The sequence below is a fragment of the Ochotona princeps genome, chromosome 6 (assembly GCF_030435755.1).
Source record: "Ochotona princeps isolate mOchPri1 chromosome 6, mOchPri1.hap1, whole genome shotgun sequence".
NCBI lineage: Eukaryota > Metazoa > Chordata > Mammalia > Lagomorpha > Ochotonidae > Ochotona > Ochotona princeps.
Genome location: NC_080837.1, coordinates 15,544,281 through 15,560,606, shown reverse-complemented (window position 1 = coordinate 15,560,606; position 16,326 = coordinate 15,544,281). Strand labels below are relative to the sequence as shown.

The window sequence follows — 16,326 nt, the reverse complement described above, 5'->3', positions numbered from 1 at the left end:
TGTTTGTTCTTAATGGAGACTTTATACCTGCTATACTTTAATTCATGTTGTATCTTTAGACCTAATCTTTTTTTTTTATTAGAATATATAGAGAGAGCGTTAATGTGGTTAAACGGGGGCAGCTTTTGTTGTGAAGTACAAATGTTGGTGATCTCAGTCATCTTTAAAAATTAGTAAGATTGGGCCCAGCGGCGTGGCCTAGTGGCTAAAGTCCTCGCCTTGAAAGCCCCGGGATCCCATATGGGCGCCGGTTCTAATCCTGGCAGCTCCACTTCCCATCCAGCTCCCTGCTTGTGGCCTGGGAAAGCAGTCGAGGATGGCCCAATGCATTGGGACACTGCACCCGCATGGGAGACCCGGAAGAGGTTCCAGGTTCCCAGTTTCGGATCGGTGCGCATCGGCCCGTTGCGGCTCACTTGGGGAGTGAATCATCGGATGGAAGATCTTCCTTTCTGTCTCTCCTCCTCTCTGTATATCTGACTTTTAATAAAATGAATAAATCTTTAAAAAAAAAAAAAAAGATTAGTAAGATTTGGGCCAGGCATGATGGTCTCGTGGCTAAATCCTCACCTTGTATCCCCAGAATTTCATATGGATGCTGGTTCATGTCCCAGGTGCTTCACTTCCCTTCCAGTTTCCTGCTTGTAGCCTGGGAAAGCAGTAGTGGATGGCCCAAGACCTTGGAACCTTGCACCTGTGTAGGAGACTCAGAAGAAGCTCCTGGCTTCAGCTCAGGTCAGCTCTGGCCATTGTGGCCACTTGGGCATTGAACCAGTGGACAGAGGATTTTTCTCTCTGTATCTTTCCCTCTGTATATCTGCCTTTCCAATAAAAACAAATAAAACATGGGCCCAGTAGAGTAGCCTTGCAGCTAAAGTCATCGCCTTGAACGTGCCAGGATCCCATATGGGTGCCGGTTCTAATCCCGGTAGCTCCACTTCCCATCCAGCTCCCTGTTGTTGGCTTGGGAAAGCAGTCAGTGGTGGCCCAAAGCCTTGGGATCCTGCACCCGCGTGGGAGACCCGGAAGAGCTCCTGGTTCCCGGCTTCATATCAGCTCAGCTCCGGCTATTGTGGTCACTTGGGGAGTGAATCAATGGAGGATGATCTTCCTCTCTGTCTCTCCTTCTCTATATCTGACTTTCTAATAAAAATCTTAAAATTAAAAAAAAAATACAAACTTTTTAAAAATCAGTAAGATTTAATTTAAAATTTATGTGACAGGGGCCCAGCGGCGTGGCCTAGTGGCTAAGGTCCTCGCCTTGAAAGCCCCGGGATCCCATATGGGCGCCGGTTCTGGTCCCGGCAGCTCCACTTCCCATACAGCTCCCTGCTTGTGGCCTGGGAAAGCAGTTGAGGACGGCCCAATGCATTGGAACCCTGCACCCGCGTGGGAGACCCGGAAGAGGTTCCAGGTTCCCGGCATCGGATCGGCGCGCATCAGCCCGTTGCAGCTCACTTGGGGAGTGAATCATTGGACGGAAGATCTTCCTCTCTGTCTCTCCTCCTCTGTGTATATCTGGCTGTAATAAAGTGAATAAATCTTTAAAAAAAAAAATTTTATGTGACATAAACATGTTTGACACTGGAGGAAAATGTGCCAGGCATTGTGTACCAGGAACTGCAATATCCCTTCGGTTCCTGCTCTCACCCTTACATGACATGTACCCCAAATTCCTCTCACTGGAGCATTTAGGAATTACCTGGAACCCCCAGTTACACTTTCCAGTTGCCACTTGAAAAGGAGATGAGAATGGAAATAATTTTCAGAGCAGAAAAGTTAAGTGAAGAGTTAACCAACTTCTGCTTTCTAGATTTGAAGCAGCTAGATGGATTTGGTGACTCTACGAGAAAGGACACAGAGGTGAGTGAATCTTGCCAACGGAAGTGTTCCTGAAATCCCTTACGATGGTGTTGTGTGTTAGGTTTTATGTTATACCGTCCCAGTTGGAGCTCATATAGTCAGGCTCTTATATTCAGGGCTGTGTTGAGAGTATAGCTCTTTTTTGTTTTGTTTTGCTTCGTTTTTGTCTTCAATCTCAGCACTGGTGCTTGTTTTCCTTAATAACTGGTAAGTATCTTTAGGAGAATTAATTGCAAATAATAATTTGGTTGCTCATTTGTAGATATATAGAAATGAATATGTTAAATACACTCTCAGATGGATTGTTATAATATGATATTACTAAGTTAAACTAGTATATTCTTATTTGATAGAGGAAGAAATAGATAGTTTCATAAAGATTTCCACATGACAGCAATGTTGAGTGCTTCCTTTTAGAAATTACAGTTTTGAAACAATTTTCCGGCTTGGTGTTTTCCCTATATTGAGTGAGCCTTTGCTCCTCGGTGACTGAAGTTGTAGCAAATGCCTGCGGGTCCTGCTCTGTGTTCCTGAATCCACAGTTACCCAGAGCCGCGTTTGGAAGGCTAATCGTCCTCCCCTCTGCACGCCGCCCGTCCCATACTGGTGACACCTGAGTTTTTGCGTCTCTTCCAGGCTGTGAAGCCCGACGCTGCCGCCGTGGACAGGTCTGTGCTCATCACAGTGCGTGGAGACCTCGACTTCGCTGAGCAGCTCTGGTGCAAGATGAGCAGCAGTAGGTGTCGAGCGCGCCTCGGCTTTCCCCAGCTCCCCCCATCATGAAGTGCTAGAGCCTGGCACGGCCACTGTGTGGAAGTCGGTTCCCACTGTATCCGGTCCTGGGCACATTCTGTCCAAGAATTGTCCTGAGGAAGGCAATTCATACATCCTGCTTTTTAAAGTGTGGAACTTAGCTGTTTTTTGTTTTTGTTTGCTATACTGATATTAATCAAAACATACACCTTAGTATAAGGTCTGTGTTTCCTTTGTATTTTTCTGACTATGTTATTTTTTGTCAGTCTGAACTTGACTTCTTTCTTTAGCAATATATTAAACCAGGATGGGCAGTTAGTACGGTAATGAAGCCAGCCGCCTGTGCCCACATTCCAGAGGAGAGTCCCAGATCTGCTTCTTGCAGATTCCCGTTGGTCAGCTTGAGTGAAGTCAGACTTCACATATATTTGAGTGAACCAGTAAATGGCAAATCTTTGTCTCTGCTCTGAAAACAAGTAAAACAAAATTTGTGTGTTTGAAAGTCGGAACTGGAGAGGGAGATGGCTTCCATCTTGTGGTTCATTCTCCAGGTGGCTGCAGTAGCCAGGGGTGGGTCTAGAGAGAGCTAGGAGCCTTGTTTGGGTCTCCTATGTGGGTGGCAAGGAACCAACTACTTGGGCCATTCTCCACTGGTTTTCCCAGGCCATTAGCAGGGATCTGGGCCAAAAGTAGAGCAGCTGGGTCACAAACTAGGGCCCATATGGGGTGCCATGGCTTCACCCACTGTGCCCCAAAACTGACCCCAAATAAATAAAATAATTTTTTAAATATAGTAAATATTTTTTAAAAACCTTCTTTAAATTATTTCCTTTTCGTCTGTAAAGTGCAGTGCATTAATCAATTTTGTTTGTGTAACTTTAAGATGAATGATGTATTTGGCATGAAAGTCATGTTAGACTGGCTTGTTTTTCAAGGTGTGGTCTCTTATCAAGACCTGGTAAAGTGTTTCACGTTGGTCATCCAGAGTCTGCAGCGTGGCGATGTCCAGCCCTGGGTAGGTTATGTGTGACCCAGCACAGCACGGTGGTTTGGGACGTGTAGGTGGGCACAGGAGTGTGCTGCCGGGGCTTGCCTTCTGGCCGCACACTGGCACGGGCTCCTTTACTGATGTAAGTCCCAGGATCAGCAGAAAAGCCAGAGTAGGACCAGTAGCTGCCTCATGGCGTGACTGCAGGAGTAACTAATGTCGTTTATGTTCTCCTGTGCCCGACTCCAGGTTGTGTGCTTGTGCACGCAGCCTGCTGGGATTGTTACCTGCTGCCATGTGGGAGCTTTCTCCTATGCTGCTCATGAGGATACAGGTTTGGTCAGTCTCCCTAAAAAGCAGTTTTGATGCCATCTAGAAATCCCCACAATTTATTGTGCCTTTGGAACCAGAATTTTTTGGTTAGGATCTTCTCTAAGCTCATTCACAGGAGTATGTGTCAAGGTGTCATGCGTCAGAATTAACACAGGGTAGCAAAAGATGTGTGAGTGGCCTTCCTTTCTCTTTTTGAAGGGATGGCTGTGTAAGTATTGCTAGAGCCATGTAATGACACAGGTACTATGAGATAAAAATGCTGACAAATATTGAGAAATTCACATAATGTAAAAGAATAAGTTACAACTGTATAAAAAATGCAAATTTCTGGAAAGAAAAATTTGGAAGCAAATACAACAAATTCTTCATAGTGATTACCTTAGTGGAAGGGTTCCAAGGGACTTTTTCCATTGGCATTATGTATTTCTGTACTTCATGATTTTCCACAATTTGTATTTTTTTTTTTTTTTTTCTTTTTTAGATTTACTCATTTGAAAGGCAGAGTTAAAGAGGGAGGAAGATATTCCATCCACTGGTTGACTCCTGAAATGGCCATAGTGACTGAGCCTGGGCTGGGCCATAGCTGGGAACCGGGAGCTCCAGGTCTCCCATGTGTGTGCAGGGGCCTGGGCACTAGTCCCATCTTCGACTGCTTGCCCAGGCACATCAGCAGGAGCTGGTCAGAAACAGCAGCCAGCACATCAGCCTGCATTCAGATGCTGGCATCATAGGCAGCATCTTAACCCACTACGCCACAGTGCCAGCCCCTTATACTGCTTTTATAAGCAAGAAAAAGTTAAGTAAGAAGTTAGAAGCAAAGAGATTCCTCATTTAATAGGAATTATTTCAAATAATATGGCTGCCACTTGCTGAGCATAAAAGCTGGTCGTGTTGATGTGGACAGGGACATGTCCAAGCAGAGGCAGGCAGGCTCTGCCAGACAGGGCTATGGGATCCTGGGCTTTTTAGGTGAAACCACTGAGCTTTTTGTCCCTTGAGTTTCTGTGTTTGTAAATTTGCAAGTGTTGTGTTACTCTGTATACATGAGTATGAATGAGATTGACTCATTGTAAAACAAAGTACAAATGATGAGGGTGAATGTTAAAGTGGAGAGAATAGAAACTAATGAGAAAATGACAGATAGATTATATATGTTTGAAATGAACATTTAAAGCAGTGTTGGACCTGCTTGAATGGCTCAATGGCTAAATCTTTGCCTTGCAAAATGCCAGCGTCCTTTGTTGGCACTGGTTCATGTCCTAGCTGCTACACTTCCGATCCAGCTCCCTGCTTGTGGTCTGGGAAGGCAGTAGAGGATGGTCCAAAGCCTTGGGACTCTGCACTCACATGGGAGACCCAGAAGAAGCTCCTGGCTTCGCATTGGCTCAGCTCCAGCTATTGTCATTTGGGGAGTGAACCAGCGTTTGGAAAATCTTTCTATCTCTTCTTTCTGTAACTCTGCCTTTCCAGTTAAAACAAACAATTCACCAGTGTTAAATCTCTAGTTCCCAGCTCCTATTAGTTTGCAAGTTGTCCAATTAGTATGTTGGTCCTTGTAGCCAGTGAGGAGCTCCTTGGACACCAGCAGGGAGAGAGTATTTTCCTTGTGGATATTGATTCTGCCTAGCACTTTATAAGTCAGCCCAAAGACAAGCAGTCCTTGCATTCAAACCTATAGGGACGGGCTTTGGCTTCTCTTGTGGAATTGTACCCAGCAGGGACAGGTTTAAAGTCTCCTTGACGTAACCAAAAACCAAAAAATAAAACCCCTAGGTAGGTAGGAAGAGCATTTTTAGATGCTGACCCAATTGTATGTTGGGTTTGTAGTTTGTAGTGTCAGGAGACTGGGAGTGTCAAGTTACAGTGTGGTCCGTGTCCTTTGCTTGTCTTTTGCCTGTTGGATTTCCTGTGGTTTATAAAGTGCTCTTGGTCCCCAGCTCCACAGCGGCAGTAACAGCTTGCTGAGCAAGCTCATCCACCAGTCTTACCATGGAGCTATGGACACGGTCTCTCTCACGGGGATTGTTCCACTTCAGATGCTTTTGGAGATCGGTCTGGACAAACTCAAGAAAGATTATATCAGTTTCTTCATTGGTAAGTCCTCTTCCCAGCTCAAAAAATGAAAATGCACGTCCAGGTTATTATGCATAGGTGTTCTCAAATTTTGTCTTTGCATTTGCCTCTGGTCATCTGTGGTCTGGCGTTGCTCTGGGTGAGTGTGAGGCCAGCGTTTCCCTGCACTGACTCTGGTTTTTCTTTCAGTTAAGATATTCAATGACACTTTATAGTCTTTGTGTGTGTGTTTTTAATTCAAACATTTCTTTTTTTTTTCTAAGATTTATTTATTTTTTTATTACAAAGTCAGATATACAGAGAGGAGAGACAGAGAGGAAGATCTTCCTTCCAATGATTCACTCCCCAAGTGAGCGCAACAGTCGGTGCTGCGCCGATCCGAAGCCGGGAACCAGGATTCTCTTCTGGATCTCCAATGCGGGTGCAGGGTCCCAAATCTTTGGGCCACCGTTGACTGCTTTCCCAGGCCACAAGCAGGGAGCTGGATGGGAAGTGGAGCTGCCGGGATTAGAACCGGCACCCATATGGGATCCCGTCGTGTTCAAGGTGAGGACTTTAGCCACTAGACCACGTCGCCGGGCCCCAAACATTTCAGATTCTATGAGTTTAGTGTTACAAATAAAAAGCCCGTTTTTGTATCATTTTTTTTTTTTTTAGATTTATTTTTTTATTTTTATTACAAAGTCAGATGTACTGAGAGGAGGAGAGATAGAGAGGAAGTGGAGCTGCCGGGATTAGAACCAGCGGCCACATGGGATCAAGGCAAGGACCTTAGCCACTAGGCCACGCTGCCGAGCCCAAAAGCCCTTTTTTAAAATACTGTTTTAATACTCAACACTGGATTCCTCTCATTAAGGCAAGATCGGATCAGTTTTAGAATAAATACTGGCATTTTTTTATGGTGCTATACGTGAGAAAATCTGGACTTTTCTGAGTATCTGTTTGGCTTGACCAGCTCTGGTATGTAGGCTATGAATTTTTTTTTCCCTTAATATGTAGTAGGTAATTCTTAAACCTTGTTTGTACATATGTGTTATGTGTTTTTTTTCTTCATAGGTCAAGAACTTGCATCTTTGAATCATTTGGTAAGTTTATTTCTCATACATAAATTGGTTTTCCTTTGATCAATCATTTTGTGTACACGTCTAATGCCCTGTCCTGTGCCCATAATTGTTTCTGCTGAGGAAGACAGACTGAAAATAAAATGGCTGATTGAGTGTTGTTTCTCCTTCTCTAAACATGTGGGAATGATATGTGGCTGTAATCTGCTGTAGCCAGTGGGCTCCTGTGATGCTCACAGATCTGGAATGCTCAGGGAATTCTGTTCAGGCTCTGTAAAGAAATGCTTGTTGTATAATCTCTTGAACCATCCATTACATTTAAAAGATTATTTTAAAAAAAAAGTGATCTGGTTTTTCCAATTGCATTTATTTATTTGAATGTCAGTTACAGAGAGGGAGCAGGATCTTCCATCTGCTTGTTCACTCCCCAGGTGGCCACAGTGGCCAAGATTGGACCAGGCCAAAGCCAAGAGCTTCATCCAGGCCTCTCCTCTGGGTGGCAGGACCTGAAACACACGGGCCATTGGCTGCTGCTTTTCCCAGGCCTTTAAGCAGGGGCCTGGAGCAGCCATCACACAAATTGACTCCCTTGTGGGATGCCAGTGTCACAGGCGATGACTTCACCTGCTACAGTATGATGCTGGTCCCTTACGATGTTCTTTGACAGAGTGGTTACAAAGATCCTTCTGGATTTCAGGGTCGTTGTTATGAGATTTTGTATTTTGTAATCTGTTGATTTAGATGGAAGTGTGTCTGTAATAAGCCTTGCTGTTCATTGATAGATCCTTTCATGAATTTATAGTATTAGCTTTTTTTGTTGTTTTTCCTTTGTGAAAATGAGATAGAAAGCCATCTATGAATATTGTGCAAAGTAAGAGGCAGTTGGCTTCTTTTGAAACTCAATTTTTTACTACTGAAGTGTTCAGTAGAAACATGCTCTTACATGCTGTAGCAGTTAGATGTACACATATAAATGTATCAGAATGAAGAGCCTAGACAAGTGTGATTTATGGATTTGATGTGTTTATTGTTTATTTACTTGAGAGGCAGAGAGAGAGCACTCCCATGTGCTGGTTTATTCTCCTAAATACCTGCAGTTCCAAAGCTGGGGCGCTGGGAAGTGAATCCAGGTCTGCCACATGGTGAGAGGAGCCCAGTGACCACTAGGCGCCGCCTGTGTCCTCCCAGCGTCTGCATTAGCAGAAAGTTACAGTGAGGTGGTGTTTAGTTTTGTTTATAAGCGTTGTTAATTTGAGGGCTCACTGCCATGGTATGGTAGGTTAGCCTCTGCTTGCAGTGCTGGCTCTTCGTATTGGCACTTCCAATCCGTCTCCCTGCAGTACACCTAGGAAAGCAACAAAAGATAGATCCAGGTGGGAGCCCCAGAAGAAGCTTCTGGCTTCAGACCAGCCCTGCTCCGGCCAGGTCAGCCATTTGAGGAGTGAACCAGCAGATGGAAGATCGATCTCCTTCTCTGTCTCCTCTCTGTAAATCTGCACTTCAAATAAATATAAATACATGTTTTTTAAAAATTTATTTATTTGAGGGCCCAGCACTATAACCTAGTGGCTAAAGTCCTCGCCTTGTACACTCCGGGATCCCATATGGATGCTGGTTCCAATCCCGGTGGCCCTGCTTCCCATTTTGAAATAGAATATAGGAAAAATGTATTCATAATCCTATTGCTCCAATATTATGATTATCTTGGGTTTATAAATACCCCTCTTCCTTTCATGTGCCTATTATTTTTCAAAATATGGTTTGATTCCAGAATTAAGCTTCTATCACAATAGTTCTTGAACTTTGATTTCTAGAGGGCTTGTCCAGATGCTGGTGACTGGGCCGACCCCATGGATGCGGGGCTCAGGAACATGTCCCTTTCCAGAAGCCTCTCTAAGTGCTCCTGATGCAGATGGCACACAGGTGTACAAGTCTTCTGTAATGAGCTGCCACACGTTCAGTGAGCTTTCATGTATTTTGTGTATTGTATTCTGAGTTTGTAAACAGCTATATAATAATAACATCACAAGGTTATTACTTCACAGTTCCATGATTCCCAAGTCTGCTGGTGGGGCTTGCCAGGCTAAAATTAGGGCTTCTTGTCTGTTTTTTTTTTTTTTTAGTTATATTTATTTTTATTGGAAAGTCAAATATACAGAGAGGAGGAGAGACAGAAAGATCTTCCATCCACTGATTTACTACTCCCCAAATGGCCGCAACGGCCAGAGCTTAGCCAGTCCAAAGCCAGGAACTTCTTCCGGGTTTCCCATACCGGGTGCAGGCTCCCAAGGTTTTGGGCTGTCCTCAACTGCTTTCGCAGGCCACAAGCAGGGAGCTGGATGGCAATCGGGGCCACCGGTATTAGAGTCGGTGCCCATATGGGATCCTTGCACGTGCAGGGCGAGGACTTTAGTCACTAGTCTACCGTGCTGGGCCCCCGGCTCTTGGGTGGAATCTGTTTCCTGCCCCTCTGAGTAATTGGCAGAAGTCGGTTTTCTTAGTTGGGGCGCTGAGGCTTTGCTTTCTTGCTGGCTGTAAACTCAGGGCTGTTCTTAACATCCAGAAGCCACCCCTTTTCTTGGCCCAGGGCCCTGTTCTTCATCATCACCGCCAGCAGCGTTGGGTCCTGTTCTCACAGTGCATCACCCAGGCACTCTCTGCCTCCTCTTCCACTCTGAAGAGCTTATGTGATTTGCTTGGGCTCACAGCAGAATCCAGGAGACTTTAGCTCTTTTAAGGTCTACTAGAGAACAACCTTCATTTTATTTGTAACCGTAATTCCCTTCTACTGTAAACAGCAGCTGGAAGGGAAGCCATTTTTCTGCAGGCCGCGCCTTGAGATCTGTCCCTAGGTCCTCTGGCCCCAAGTCATCAGTGGTCTCGGGCTCTGTCACCTGCTGTGTGGGCAGACAGGCGGGCTGTAGAATGCATGGAGAAAACTCAGAGGGGAAAAGCAGTCTGGGTGTGCTGCTCTTTGAAAAGAAGACCTGGAGTGCTCCTTCAGAGCTAACCTAGGGACCACCGGGAATAGGTAGAAAGCCAGGCACATAGCCAGGTGAGCCATGGCAGCTGTGGCCAGAGTTGAGGTGCCTTGTGGCTTGTACCAGGCCTATTTTGCTATCTGTGCTATGTTCACATTTCAGAATAACCTTTGTGAGATAGATCCCTGTTTTAGATTCAGTTATAAATGAGTTTCCATTACATTTTGCTTTCATCTCATTTTTGCCTAGCATCTTGTAAGCTGTGACTTAGAATGGTCTGTCCCCTGCCCTGCCATGAGTCCAGTTCACTTTTCCTTACTGCGTATGATTTTTGTTTCTACATAAGAAACTATCAGGAGCTCAGAGATGTGGAAGCTTCAGCAACCTTAGAAATACACATATGTTATGTCTGACTTTCCGGGTCCTGGAATGGGGCACTTTATCTCTGGCTCCTGTGCTGTGCATTTCATAAGACAGAAAGCAAGGACTCCACTTAGCTATAGACTCATCTGGAGGAATGATGAGAGAAAGATCCACGTCCACACTCTTACACCCATTAAAAACCGTCCCTCGCACCGAGGTCTCTGTCTTATTAGAAGCTGTTGGTTCAGGACCCTAGGTGCTGCTTGGTCCGTGGCCCGCGGCCTGCTCCACAGCTGGAGGTTCATTCCTTTGGGCTGACAAGGGCATCTCTAACCTTCACATCTTTTAACAGACTCACGGAATGAGTCCGTAATGCCCAGGTGGCAGTCCTTGCTGATCCTCCTGCGGTAGCATCCTACAGTAGTCATGTTTGTAGTTTCTGGCCACACTTCAGGAGGGATTCTGAGGGGTGTGTACTCTAGGGAGCAGGAGTTGTGGAGTCACCAGAGAATTGGCCTTCCATGTGTACCATGGTAGCTTTTTCCTAGGGCTGCATTCTCAGAAATGGGGTTAGAAGGCCTGGACCTGGCACTAATTCCCTGCCTTGCTTGTACCAGGATCCTGTTTGGGTGCTAGTTTGTGTCCTGGCTGCTCCACTTCCCTTCTAGCTCTCTGCTTATGGCCTGGGAAAGCAGTAAAAGATGATGACCCAAAGCCTTGGGACCCTACATCCGCATGGGAGACCCGGAAGAAGGTCCTGGCTTCAGATGAACTCAGCTCTTGCCGTTGTGACCACTTGGGATGTGAACCAGCAGACAGAGATCTTTAAATCTACCTTTCCAATAAAAATTAAATAAATCTCAAAAAAAAAAAAAAAGTGGTGGCCCAAGCACCCCATCCCTTCACCATAGATGAAAAGTTTGTTTTCCTCAGGGCTGTACCAACTTAAAGCAGTCCACCAGAGTGGAAGTTTATATTGCACATTCTTGATTTCCTAACTTTAGGTTTACTCTCTGGTTTTGGAAGTGGCCACTTGAATCAAGTTAGCAAGGTTCATGTTGAGAATTGTCCATTCACTTTCGTCTGGAGGGTTTGGAGGGTACTGTTTACCTGCCTTGGTGAGGTTCTGTGGTTCATGTTCACTGGGGCAGTAGGATTAATGGTTTATTTAGAGCATTCTAAAGACAATACTCACCGGGTGAAGGCGAGTGTGGAAAGGGTAACCTGAGGAGCTGCCTGCTGCTGGCCTCCCCGCCCCCTGCCACCTGTTGAGTAATCAGATTCAGGTGTGGCAGGCCTAACCATTTTCTTTCCACACAACCTCATTTAACATCCTGTTTTGCTTTTGCTTTTTTCATTTCAGGAATACTTCGTTTCTCCAGCAATGGACTTACAAGAGCAGGTTCATCGTGTGCAGAAGCTCCACCATATCCTGGAAATAGTCATTGGTTGCATGCTTTTCATTAAACCTCAACACGAGCTGCTCTTTTCCCTAACACAGTAAGTGTTTATTGCTCTGTGATTTACTACATGGAATGTATTCTATTCTGAAAACTTGCAGACAAGCTGTGTATAGTTTCAGTGCCAGTAAGGGTGGCACCTGTTCACCCTCCCTTCCTGAATGCCTGGTTCTGGTCAGCATCGCAGGAAGGAATCTGCCTGGAAACCTGGAGCTGTTCCTCTCTGGCTGCCTTGGGAAGTTCCCTTTCATAGAATCCAATTTCCTCATTTAGGAAAAGAATCTAATAACCTCATGTGTTTGTTGTAAAGATCAAGCCAGGAGTGTCTACGGTATTTCGCACTTTGTGTGCACTTCTTTACACCCCTGTTCGTCTAGGATCAAAGCGCAGGGTTGCCTGCACCGGTGGGGGAACAGAAAGGATTGCCGTCTGTTCTGGACACATCCTTAGCGGCCCCACGTGGTTTGCTCAGGGCCCAGTTTGAAGTGGTCTCAGACGTGTGGATTGTGGTGCCATGTGTGTGAGGCTCCAGACTGCAAATAAATGACTACAAATAGCGTTACCTTATTTTTTTAAGCAACCTGGAAGAGCTTTTATTTTGCTATTGAAGTTCAGTAGCATAGTGTGTATGAGTCAGCTGTTCAATTGGCCAGGCTCTTAAAAATGTGGAGGCTGAGACTTTTCTCTCTAACCTCTGCATTTTGTCTTTCTGAGAACCTTTCTTTGGGCTTATATTGAGTATGTTTTATATTTATGAGAAGTGTGTCTACCATTAATAGCTCACAAACAAGTGAAATCCTGGTGTCAGGTTTTGTGTGTGAGGATTTACATGTGGTTTTTGAGGTTTACATGTGTGGCTGGGGAATTCTTGGTGCTGCTGCTGTGCGTGCTCACCAGTGAGGTGTGGGGGCACTTCTGAGCTTCAGCCCACCTGACTGCTTTATTTGCATGTGGCTCCTTTGTCAGAACAGGTGTGATTTTGTTTTTTGTTTTGTCTTTAGATCCTGCATAAAATACTATAAACAAAATCCTCTTGATGAACAGCACATTTTTCAGCTACCAGTCAGGGCAGCTGCCGTGAAAAACTTATACCAAAGGTGAGCAAGTCCATTATGCACTGCAGGCCTTAAGGCCCTCTCTTATCACGTCAGCAGCTTCAGTGTCCCTGGACCTTGGGGACTCCATGACCCTGAGCTGTGTTCCATCGCTTACTCATCAGCGCATACTTTCTGGCCTCAATGGCCTGTCAGGCCGACCATTCTCTCCATCAGGAATCCCTTTACAGGGTAGAGCAGGAAGCACAGCACGGGGAGGAAACGACAGCCCCGGGGGCTGGCCATGACTCAGCATTTTGGGAGCCGAAGCAGGGATCCACAGAGCTGAGAGGATGGGTCGTTCATCCACAGGGACACCGAGTGGCCTCTGTGGTGGTCTCAGTGATGTCTCCGCTGAGTCCTCCCTTGGCCTAGCATGGCCTTACGTCTGTCAGGGGTCCTGCCTCTGGTTGGTTCCGTCCTCATCAACCCAGCATCGTTGCCCTGAAGCCACTGAGGCCCGGTCATGGCTGGACCCCAGAGTTCAGAGGATGCTTTTCAGAAGCAGAATGTTCTCAGTCCAGCGGGTGATGAGCTGAGCCCCAGTTCTGTCTGCTTTGGTGTGGGTTTGCAACCCCGTTGGGCTGGTTGGCACTCGACACTGCTGCTCCTCTGAGCCTGTCTCCTGCTGTAGTCCCTGGGACAGAGCTCCTGTCTGCATTTGAACTTGGTCTCCTTGCCCCACCTCCAGAATAGTTCCCTTTAGGTCCTTCTTTACTTGCTCCCAGAAGGCCACCCTCAGCCCTCTTTTTCTTTCTTGCTTCCCTGGGTGACAATCCTTGCTCTTGGTTCAGTCCCTCTGGGCTCGTGATAGTTTGTGCGCTGGACCTCCCACTTGTCATGGACACCACTAATGTCCCTGAGTGTGGGGTCTCACTGTCCAAGTCCTGTGCAGGGTGTTTGAAACCAGCCAGCTCTGTCAGAGGGTAGAAATGTGCCGATAGATTTTGTTTCCCTGAAAATGCTGAGAGTGCATGTGAGGGTTCCACTACAGAAAGTGTGAACTGTGTGACATGATGCCTACGTTAACCAGTCCAATGTGGATATTTTGTACACATATATTCCAAATCATTTTCTAAACAACTTGTACAGTTTTGTCCATTTAAAAGATATTTTAAAAAAAAATGAGCCCTTCATCATCTTCCTAGCACTTTTTCTTCATCCTACTTTTTTTTTTTTTTTTTTTTGAGATTTATTTATTGTTATTTGAGAATCAGATTTACAGAAAGAAGGAGAGGTAGAGAAAGTTCTCCATTCGCCGGCACACTCCCAAGTGGCTGCAGCGTCTCGAGTGGAACTGATCTAAAGCCAGGAGCTTCTTCCTTGGGCTGTCTACTTCTGCTGTCGCAGTGGCTGCCTGGCACTTGTTCAGCTTGGCCCCGGTGAGGATGGTCTGTGAAGACACCTGGGCTGGCTCTGCTCCCCTTTTAAGCTATGGCTGTTGTGTCACTGTGTTTCCTTAGGCCTCACCCTTGCTGCCCCAGTCTGCCTGCACAGGTCACTCTGCCACCTGCTTTCCTGATTCCCTGTCATCCACACTTAGATGCCACAGGCCCTGAAGAGTCTTCATCTCTGCCAACCCCAATCTGGGTTAAAGTCCTGCCGCCTTTTGTTCCCTGACACATCTGGTGTTTCTCAATTACTGTTTTTTGTTTTGTTTTGTTTTAACTTATTTCTATTAGAAAGGCAGATTTACAGAGAGAAGAGAAAAAGATCTTCTATCCGCTGGTTCATTCCACGAATAGCTGCAACAGCCAGCGTGAGCCAGTCCAAACCTAGAAGCCAGGAGCTTCTTTTGGATTTCCCACACAGATGCAGGGTCCCAAGACTTTAGATCATCCTCTACTGCTTTCCCAGGCCACAAGCTGGAAGGGAAGTGGAGTAGCCAGGATATGAACCTGTGCTCAAATGGGATCCTGGCGCTTGCAAGATGAGGATTTAGCCATGGAGCCATCTGGCCAGGCTCAATTTCTGTTTTTTTTTTTTCCTTTTTTAAAGATTTATTTATTTTTATTGGAAAGTCATATATACAGAGAGGAGGAGAGACAGAGAGGAAGATCTTCCAATGATTCACTCCCCAAGTGACGACAACAGCCAATGCTATGCCGATCCGGAGCCAGGATCCAGGAACTTCTTCCAGGTCTCTCACACGGGTGCAGAGTCCCACGGCCTTGGGCCGTCCTCACCTGCTTTCCCAGGCCACAAGCAGGGAGCTGGATGGGAAGTGGAACTGCCAGGACTAGAATCTGCGCCCAGATGGGATCCCAGGACGTTCAAGGCGAGACCTTAAGCCGCTAGGCCATGCCACCGGGCCTAATTTCTGTTTTCTTAAAAGTTGGTATTCACACTGTCTCTCTCTTTTTTTTTAATTTGGGAGGCAGAGATATCACTTCAAAGATTTACTCCCCCGAATGCCCACAGCAGCAGCATGTGCCAGGTGCCAGAGCTGGGAACCAGGAACTCCATCCAGGTCTCCTGTGTGGGTGCTGGAGTGCACTGTCTCAGGGTGTGTATTAGCAGAAAGCTGGAGCAGGAGCAGAGTGGGGCATCTCACGGAGATGTGAGGTGCACGTGTCTCAGCCCAGCACCCCAACTGCTCAGACAGCGCACCCTCACACCCGCAACCCTACCTGTGACCTGTGCCGTTGCTCTGGCCTCAGTGCTGTACAGATGACATCACTCAGTGACTGCAGAAGGAAGGACATCGCTGTTTTTATTTTTATCTCTCCTTAGTGAGAAGCCACAGAAGTGGAGAGTGGAAATCAACAGTGGCCAGAAGAAGGTTAGGACGGTCTGGCAGCTGAGTGACAGCTCACCTGTAGAGCGTCTGAGTTTTCACAAACCCGGTAAGTAGTTCTTAACCTATTCAGATAAATTATTCCATAAAGGTGCTGTTATCATATCATTGGGGGGACTAGTTTTAGTTTTCCTAAGCTGTAGGTGTAAAGCATATTTATTCTTTAAAAAATAGTTTTTTAATTCAAAAAATTTTATTTATTTGAAAGGCAGAGTTATGGAGTGATGGAGAAATAGAGATTGAGCTTACTGATCCTCCCCAAAGACTACAATGGTCAGAGCTGGGTCTGGCCAAACCAGACCCAGCTTTATCCAGGCCTCATGTGGTTACAGAACCCAAGCACTGGGTCATCTTCTGCTTTCCCAGAGCACATTAACAGGGAGCTGGATCAGAAATGGAGCAGACCTGGGACCTAAACCAGCACTCATTAAATGCTGGTATCACAAGTGGTGCCTTTATCTGCTACACCACAATGTAGCCCCTCTACCCAATCATAGATCCTACATGTAAGTGTAATACCCAGAGAAATCCATTGCATAATAATCATACTTTTTCTTATT

At 45.9% G+C, this 16,326-nt stretch overlaps 1 protein-coding gene across 3 annotated transcripts in view; it reads left to right on the top strand.

Annotated features, from left to right (window-relative positions):
• The window catches only part of ZWILCH (zwilch kinetochore protein), a 72,567-nt gene that overhangs the window by 22,688 nt on the left and 33,553 nt on the right, over window positions 1–16,326 (top strand). For all 3 annotated transcript variants that reach the window (XM_058665643.1, XM_058665644.1, XM_058665642.1), the window contains exons 10-17: window positions 1,814–1,863; window positions 2,500–2,599; window positions 3,552–3,631; window positions 5,875–6,031; window positions 7,067–7,095; window positions 11,779–11,915; window positions 12,877–12,972; window positions 15,703–15,815. In XM_058665643.1, coding sequence (XP_058521626.1) covers window positions 1,814–1,863; window positions 2,500–2,599; window positions 3,552–3,631; window positions 5,875–6,031; window positions 7,067–7,095; window positions 11,779–11,915; window positions 12,877–12,972; window positions 15,703–15,815 — 762 coding nt within the window. The remainder of the gene's footprint in view (window positions 1–1,813; window positions 1,864–2,499; window positions 2,600–3,551; window positions 3,632–5,874; window positions 6,032–7,066; window positions 7,096–11,778; window positions 11,916–12,876; window positions 12,973–15,702; window positions 15,816–16,326) is intronic.